At 46.0% G+C, this 8,889-nt stretch overlaps 1 protein-coding gene across 2 annotated transcripts in view; it reads right to left on the bottom strand.

The window, feature by feature from the left end:
- LOC107108863 (guanylate-binding protein 1-like) overlaps positions 1–7,799 on the bottom strand; it is a 14,509-nt gene extending 6,710 nt beyond the window's left edge. The window contains exons 1-5 of one of the 2 annotated variants that reach the window (XM_015409385.1): positions 7,734–7,799; positions 7,446–7,567; positions 5,314–5,525; positions 1,328–1,455; positions 493–602 (exon numbers count right to left, since the gene is read on the bottom strand). In XM_015409385.1, the coding sequence (XP_015264871.1) occupies positions 493–602; positions 1,328–1,455; positions 5,314–5,509 (434 nt within the window). In that variant the 5' untranslated portion in view covers positions 5,510–5,525; positions 7,446–7,567; positions 7,734–7,799. The remainder of the gene's footprint in view (positions 1–492; positions 603–1,327; positions 1,456–5,313; positions 5,526–7,445; positions 7,568–7,733) is intronic. The other variant, XM_015409386.1, reaches the window with a different exon arrangement.
- Between the last annotated feature and the right edge of the window lie 1,090 nt (positions 7,800–8,889).

Raw genomic sequence — 8,889 nt, 5'->3', positions numbered from 1 at the left:
GCAGGCGGAGCACCCCCCCCCTTAAGGGGCCACTGCCTAAAAATTCTCTGACGGGCCGGCCCTGGAGGCGGCGAATGTTCAGCCATGCTGGCCTCCCCTGTTTATGGCCCCTTCCCGGTGCCCTGCTGCTTTAGATAACATTACTTGGGCACTGGAGGTTTTTGGGGTACCTATATCCACTTGACATGAGGTGTGGGTTCTCTTTGTTATTTCGTATTGCACCATCTGCTGTTTTATTGGTTTTTATTGTTTTACAAACGTTATGCCAATAAAGGTCAACTGATTGATTGTTTTACAGATTTTATGTTGTAAGCTGCCCTGAGCCCACTCGTGGGATAGATTGGGGTATATATTAAATAACAACAACAACATTCTCCCTGCCACTGCCTCCCACAAAGTGCTGCCCTTAACCAGCCACCTAGAGCTGCCCAGGGGTTCCTCCGTCTCCACCATCAGAGCCCGCTTCCACTTTCCGATGCCCCGAAAGGATACTGCAGGTTCTCCAGGGCCACTTGGTCGATGGTGCCCATGCTGTTATAGACCAGGATGCTGCTGAGCAGAATGGCCAGTGCAAAGATCCAGGAATCATTCTGTGTGTCTCCCTGAAACAGACAAAAAGAATTTCATGGCACCTGAGGAGCAAAGTATGGCTGGGCACAGTTTCTGGATGGGAGACTGCCAAAGAAGTTGGGGGTTGCTGTGCAGTGTCAGGCAATGGCAAACCATCCCGGCTTGTCTCTTGCCTGGAACATCCTGTAGATCGGGGGTGTCAAACATAAGGCCCAGGGGCCGAAACCGGCCCTTCCATGGCTCTTATGTGGCCCACAAGCCATTAGTGCAAGGGAGGGGACAGAAGACTGTTTAGGGGGTGGGGTGGGCAAAGCCACTCTGATAGTGGCTTCAGCATGGTGGGACAGCCTCATCTTCAGCAGTCAAGCAGCGTGGGAGCGTCTGCCGAGTGCTGCACTGCTGGCTCTCCAGTCAGCCCCTGTGGGTTTTCCTTTGCACCCCCCTCCCAGCCCATGGGGCCTTGCAGTGAGGATACACCAACTCAGAGCTTAACAGCTGCTGTCCTTTATACAGTCTATATGTCCAGTACCTGTCATTACGTTTTATGGCACACATGGCCTGGCCCGACAAAATGATATTTATGTCTGATCTGGCCCTCATAACAAATTAGTAGGACACCTCGGCTGTAGATGGATTCATTTCTGACTCGATGGCATGTTCCTCTTCGTTAAAACATAAGCCGCTAAACAACAAGATTTCTAGAGCTCCTTGACTGGCGTTTCAGTGGCCAATAAAGCTCCCTCCAACCTCTGCTCACCTTCTGCACGTCACCCAGGCCTTCCGTGTCCAGCAACACCAGTGTGTGGTCGGGCCTGCGGGGGTGAGGGAGGCACCACATCCAGATGCCCTTGGTCTTCCCCTGCACAGTGGCACCCAAAGGGAAACCTGCGAGGGGAGAGAGAGAGCCAGTTCAGTTCAAGGAGGGAAAAAGATTCTGAGGTTCAAGCCCTCTTTATCGGGTCCTTGTTTTTTAACAAATATATTTTGATTGAATTGTTTAAGCACATATAAACCGACAACATACATTACAAAATGGCCAAAAGACTTAAACCTACTTTCCTGTTTTACAAGCAGAACCCAGCCGTCATTCAATCATAATGTGAAACAATTAAATACATTATGTTGTCAAAGGCTTTCACGGCTGGAGTTCATTAGCTGCTGTAGATTTTCCAGGTTGCGTGGCCGGAAAATTTATCTCTAGATTTGTTTGATGCCACCTATAACTTAGAAAAGCCAAAGAAAAGAGCTATTTCCTATCCCCCATCTTTCAATCAAATCACTTCACCCAGGGGTCATTTCCTGCAGGAGCGCGCAGGAGCGGAGCTCCGGCAGTAAAGAGCCCAGGGGGCGGGCACATGCAACAAGCCCCGCCCCCTGCTCCCAGCAGCCCTCAGTCAGAGCAAGAAGCTGCCAGGTAAGTTGCAGAGCCAGCCCCCCGGTCCAAAACAGTCCAGTGGCACCTTTAAGACCAAGTTTTATTCAGGTACAAGCTCTCCCTCCTCTGCAAGGACAGATCTGCATGTCCCCCCCCCCTCCCAATAGCTAGCAATCCAAAACAGCCCAGTGGAGCCTGAGCGGTGTTGCGTTCTGATACACTTCTCAGGGGGTGTGGCATATGCAAATAAGTTATGCTAATGAGTTATGCTAATAAACTCCTGCACCTCTTTTTCTACAAAATGACCCCTGAATTCACCTGATAGATGAACTATGTATGTGGTAAAACTTAAAAATTAGTGTATGGTGTAATCCAACATTCTTATATTGCTGTGATTTTTAACTGCCTCGTGTTCTTTTATGTACTACTATCTTGTTTTTAATCTCAGTTGTACGAGCTGTATAACTTCTTTGATTAAGAATGTATCATTCACAAAATCATAATAAAACATTCTTTTAGAAAAAAATCACTTCGCTTAATCTTAAAAGTTCAGTTATCTGCCACACCTTTGTGGTCCAAGTTTTCAGACTTTGAACTTTCTGCGACTACCAGTTTTTAGCAATCAGCACCTTAGCTGCTAGAATCAAATCCAAAACTATATTCAAATGGACTACTCAACGGTAAGCAGATAGCATATATAACAACACATTTTTAGAATAAATCGATATGTGAAGATTCAACGTTCAGTTAAATTCAACAATCATTTTCTTTCTTCCAGAAAGCGTTAATAATTAACAGACACTCCCACCACAAATGTAAAGAACTGGAACATTTCCAACATTCATGAGCATTTAGTCCAAAACACCTATTTAATCTTTGGGGAATGAAGTACCAAATCTAAGTGATCTTATAGAAGTTCTTAGACGTACTAGTGCATATATATTTAGTCTGGAGAAGAGGGGGTTGGGGGGGACATGATTGCTCTCTTGAAGTATTTTAAAGGGCTGTCCCTTAGAGGAGGGCAGGGAGCTGTTCCTGTTGGCATCAGAGGAGAGGACTGGCGAGAATGGGTTTAAATTAAGGGAGGGAAGATACCAGCTGGATATTAGGAAAAACTTTTTTACGGTTAGAGTTGTGCAAGAGTGCAATCGGCTGCCTCAGGAGGTGGCAAGCTCCCCCTCCCTGGCAGTCTTTAAGCAGTAGCTGGACAAACCCTTGTCAGGGATACTGTAGGTTGATCCTGCATTAAGCAGAGGGTTGGACTAGATGGCCTCTACGAACCCTTCAAACTGTGTGATTCTGTGATTCTATAGAGCTCTAGCTCAGGGGTCCACAACACAGTGCCCATAGTGCCCACCAATACCTTTCCTGGCATCTACCAAGTGTTTTTAGAAAGTGAGTGAGGCCAGGTTGCCTGCTGGAGATCTGACAGGCTGTTTAGACTAGAACAATATTGTTTTGACAGCACAGTGCCACCAGAGCGTCAGTTTTCTTCTCTCACTCCTTTTCCCAAGTGTATTTTTAAAATTAGTCCTTTTATAAGAACATAAGAGAAGCCAATGTTGGATCAGACCAATGGCCCATCCAGTCCAACACTCTGTCACACAGTGGCCAGAAATACCAGGTGATATCAGGAGGTCCAGCAGTGGGGCCAGGACATTAGAAGCCCTCCCACTGTTAACCCCCCCCCACCCCAAGCACCAAAAAGACAGAGCATCACTTGCCCCAGAGTCCCTATCTATACCTTGTGGCTAATAGCCACTGATGGACCTCTGCTCCATATGCTTATCTAATTTCCTTTTGAAGCCATCGGTGCCTGTAGCCGCCACCACTTCCTGTGGCAGTGAATTCCATTTGTTAATCACTCTTTGGGTGAAGAAGTACTTCCTCTTATCCGTTCTAACCTGACCGCTCAGCCATTTCATGGAGTGCCCACGAGCTCTTGTATTGTGAGAAAGGGAGAAAAGTACCTCTTTCTCGACCTGCTCTGTCCCGTGCATAATCTTATAAACCTCGATCATGTCGCCCCTCAGTCGTCGTTTCTCCAAGCTAAAGAGCCCCAAGCGCATTAACCTTTCCTCATAGGGAAAGTGTTCCAACCCTTTTATCGTTCGAGTTACCCTTTTCTGCATTTTTTCCAAAGCTATAATATCCCTTTTAAGGTGTGGTGACCAGAACTGCACACAGTATTCCAAATGAGGTCGCACCATTGATTTATTGATTTTGTCTCCTGCACTTGGGCTTTGTGTGTGTGTGTGTGGCTCTGCCTCCTCTGGTGGTTATTTTATGGTTGGCTCCATCTCCCATGGTGGCCACTTTCTAGTTGCAGCCACCATCCTGCGCCACAACTCAAAATCCGCCACAGGCTTAGAAGGCTTCATGACCTCTGTCCTAGACTAGTCCCTTTTGCCTAGCTGAAGAAGTGAGAGAACAGAAGAGATTGGATTTATACCCCACCCTTCACTCAGAGTCTCAGAGCGGCTTACAATCTCCCTTCCCTCCCCCTCCCTACAACAGACGCCCTTTGAGGTAGGTGGGGCTGAGAGAGCTCTCTCGAGGACTGCCCTTGGGAGAACAGCTCTGACAGAACTATGGCTTGCCCAAGGTCATCCAGCAGCTGCAGGTGGAGGAGTGGTTGTCCCAGGTTAGAGTCCACGCTCCTAACCACTACACCAGACTGGCTCTCTGAAACACAAGAGCCAGCCAGCAGGAGCATGGAGAACTTAGCATGGGCACCTCCTCATTCATCTTCCCAGGGTCACCCTGGAGGCCTAGGTGCCTTGAGGGAAAGGCAAATGGAGAGAAACCAAGGCCAGGAAGCTCAGGTCACCGAGGATTGCCAGCCTCCATTTTGGGGGGGGGGGGATCTCTTGGAATGACAACTGATCTCCGGACTATATAGATCGCTCATTGATTGATTTTTAAAAAAAATCTAAACATTTATTCCTCTTTTCCTGGGGAAAATGGATGCTTTGGAAGGTGGGCATTATACCCTCCCGAGTTCCCTCTTCTTCCTAAACCCCACCCTCCCAGGCCCGGCCCTTAAATCTACAGGTATTTCCAAACTCAGACTTCACAACCCTACCAGCAGACATAGAGGGCAGCAACCCGAAAGAGTTCTGATGCTGAACTGTTTTTATCCTCAGCATGTGTCATTTTTGTGTTTCAGGATTTTTCAGCTTCCTTAAGAGCATTGGCAGAAAGGCAGTATATTAAAATAAACAAAAGAAATCACGTAGTCCGATGGTGCTAGGTACAGAACTTCATTATTACCACCACTGGCTCCCTATGTTGCTGCCCAGGCCTTTCCAATGTGCAGGTGCCTCTTCCCTCTCTCCTTCCCAAGGTGTATTTGTTGCATTTTTTACCTTTTCCTTTGCCAGCAAGCCTGTTCATGAGGTAGGACTTGCCAGTGCGATAGAGCCCCACAATGGCCACCACCACCACCGGCTGGCGGATACCCAGAAGTAGGCGCATGGCTCTCTCTTCCGTCACAAGTTTCCCATCAGGTCTGTTATTGATTAGACAGATGGGAGTTTCCATGTAGACCTCTGGAACCATCATGCAAGGACAGGGAGGCCTGCGAGAAGGAAAAGGAAAGAGATGAGGCTCGAAATCATAATGACCTGCTGGACTTAGCCTGTGGGAAGGGTGTGTCTTGATTGAGGCCTCTGCGAAGAATGCTCGCGTTTCACCTCACCGGGGGCTGGCCTCTGTGAATGGCAGTTGCAGAAATGGCCTCTGTGAGGGCCAGGAATAGGTTACCGAACCTCATGGTTGCCAGCTGTGGGTTAGGAAATACCTGGAGATTTGGGGGTGGAGCCTGGAAAGGGCAGGGTTGGGGAGGGGGGACCTCAGCAGCGTACAAGGCCACAGAGCCCACCCTCCAAAGCAGCCATTTTCTCCAGGGGAACTGCTCTTGGTTGTCTGGAGATCAATTGGAATAGTGGGAGATCTCCAGGTGCCACCTGAGGGTTGGCAACCCCACTGGGCCTTTAAACCACGTCTAGGCTGGAGGGTTTGGTCCCTAGTTCGGGGTCTCCAGGTTGAAGCCATAGAAGCTCAGGCAGTTTAAGGAAGATGCTGTTGTATCATGCCTAGCCTGTCCAGAATCTCCATACAGCCTGCCCACATTGACCCTATTTTATTTTGCCCCAAAGAGGCTGGTGAGGCCTAAACACACACGGCTTGTATCACTTGAGGCCCCTGGAGTGATATTCCCCCCCCTTTTTTTAAAGAGCATGACGGAATTATGCTTCCTCCCCTTGTGTCACAGCAGGAAGGAAAGTAATCATAGAGTCAGAAGGCTAGCTAGTCCACACTCCCACCCCCACTGCACAGGACATTCAAAGTTAAAGCCATGACTCTTCCAAGAAGGTGCCTAAGCTCCATGGATCTGCAATTAAATCAATAAAAATGGATTTAAAAAAAACCCCACTCAATTAATGGGGGATTTTAACTGACATTTTTAACCAAATAAATGTCTCCAAGTATTTGAGATGGCCATTGCATCATCTATCTCTAATATCCGTAATAACAGAAATGGTGTCCCTTTAAGTATATAAATGTTAGAAGATCAAACTGAAAATAAACTGTTTGGTATAAACAAAAGAAAGTTAAAGCTATAGCAGACGGGGCACATATTGTCATGATCATGATGTGGAATCTTCCAGAAAACAAAGTCCAGATTTTCTCACACAGTTCACGTACATTAACATGAATCATATTTACAATGTAAAAGATATTTATTATTATTTATTTATTATTTTCAATTTGTGTCCTGCCTTGCCAGTATACATAATAGAATTAGGAGTAACAGGACTGTAGCACATTGTGCTATAACAGACTGGCAAGGAAACCCAGAAACATGTTTAAAATAATACCAAACCTGTAAATGTGAAGTCTAGGGTTGCCAGCAAGCCCGTAGCTACAGTGGGGCATTTGGGGGCTCCGCCCCTTTCTTAGAGGCACAGCCCCACAAGAATTCCTCCTGTAAATGATTTTTCCAGTCATTTCAAAACATCTTTAAAGGCGTGCGCTCCTTTAAGCAGAGTGGGGTGCTGTAGTTGACTAACTCCTGCACTGAGCCAGGGGGTTGGAGTAGGTGACCTCTACGATCCCTTCTAACTCTGTGTCAAGAATCTGGTCTCCTTTAAGAGAGTTTTTCTGCCTAAGTGTTAGCTTTCTTGATTACAGAAGTCATCATCCCCACCTGCCGGCTTGTGATCAGTATTGTTCCTTAGGCTGGCAGAAGTGATTAACTTGCAGCAGCTGAGAACTGTCATCTGAAGTGGTTGACAGCTTGCAATTCAGAGATCTATCCTGGTAACAGCTTTCTATTGGCTCAATAGCTTTTCTTTCTGCACTGAGAACTTCAGCCCCACCAGAAAAAAAAATTGCCCCACAAGCCACAGAATCCTGGCTATGTGCCTAGTTGCCAGGTCCCCCTGGCCACCAGTGGGGGATGGGGAGGGATTGACCTCCTCAAAGTTGCTCTTACCTTTTTCCAGGCAGAAGAAAAAAATCTTACTTTGGATGGTCTCCGTGATCCAAAAAGCATTCAACAACCACCAACAACTTCTACTTGTCCTTCACAGCTGCTATGATTTGCTGTTTGATTAGCTGTTGTAGAACAACAACATCACAAAGAACAGTTACAGAAAGTTTCCATAAGGTTTCAGGTGGTCAGCAAGGTTAGGTAAGCCAAGATAAGCTTTGGTTTAAATCATATTTGAAATCTGAAGCATCTACCAAGCAAGCAGGGACAACCTGCGTCTGTGAAACTCACCTGGAAAGCTGAAGAGAGGAGAGATTCAGCCAGAGGTATCTGGAAAGGGAAGACTGGATGCTGAGCTTTGGAAGGCAGACTATTTATCGGAAGCTCTGAGCTATTTTTGGGTGCACCGTCTAGAAAGCGAAAGCACTCACGAACTTTCCTTAAAAAGCACATATCAGGTGCGTCTCTCCCCACATTCCCTTCCCACCACTCATCGCTGTAAGGAAATACAAACTAGAAAACAGAGTGAAAATAAGTAGGGACCTTGTGACACCTTAAAGACTAATGCATTTTTTAAAATATACTAGCATAACCTTTCATGGACCGGAGTCCACTTCATCAGCTGCATGTCATGGGTCTGGTTGGGATACGAGGGCGTTTCACATTCACATTCGTAGGACCTTCCTGTATAAATATTGGTTTTGTTATGTATATGTGCAGCCATTTTGTTGAGAGGAACTGATCTCTGTAGTCTAGGGATCACAGGTAATTTCCAGGATATCTCCAGGCCTTGCCTGGATGTTGAATTAACGTGGGAAAACACCATGTTAAAACAAAACACACAGTTCTGATATGCTACTATGCCTTCATATATTCGTTTAAATCATATACTTCAATATACAATAAAGACCCTAGTGTATCTTATTAATGATAGTACGTTGATAACGAAAACCTAAAGAACAATATATATCTTGTAGAAAAGGCCGCAGCTACTGAGAAGCCTTCTACAGAGTTGTTTGACTTGGGCATCGTACCATTGTGAGCTTTGGTTCCAGGAAAAATAACTTGCCTGAAGAAGAATTCCTCAAAACACGCAACTTTTGCCTGGGAGGCATGTTGCTTTGATGCTTGTTGTACCTCTTTTCAGAAGGCAAAACAGCCTAAAATATTGGCATTGACGACTGCTGCAACTCTCATCAGGAAGCAAGATAGTCTACAGCATTGAATCCTATCTGCATATTCGTCACTGTAGCTGTGGACTTTTCTACAAGATATACATTGTTCTTTAGGTTTTTGTTATCAATGTACTGTAATTAATAAGATACCCTAGGGTCTTTATTGTATATTGAAGTATATGATTTAAATGAATATATGAAGGCACAGTAGCATATCGGAATTGTGTGTTTTGTTTTAACATGGTGTTTTTCCACGTTTACTCAACCTTGCT

The sequence above is a fragment of the Gekko japonicus genome, unplaced genomic scaffold, assembly GCF_001447785.1.
Source record: "Gekko japonicus isolate JY-2015 unplaced genomic scaffold, Gekko_japonicus_V1.1 scaffold745, whole genome shotgun sequence".
Classification (NCBI taxonomy): domain Eukaryota; kingdom Metazoa; phylum Chordata; class Lepidosauria; order Squamata; family Gekkonidae; genus Gekko; species Gekko japonicus.
Note: the sequence above shows the minus strand (reverse complement) of the source record. Positions and strands in the feature narration are given on the sequence as shown.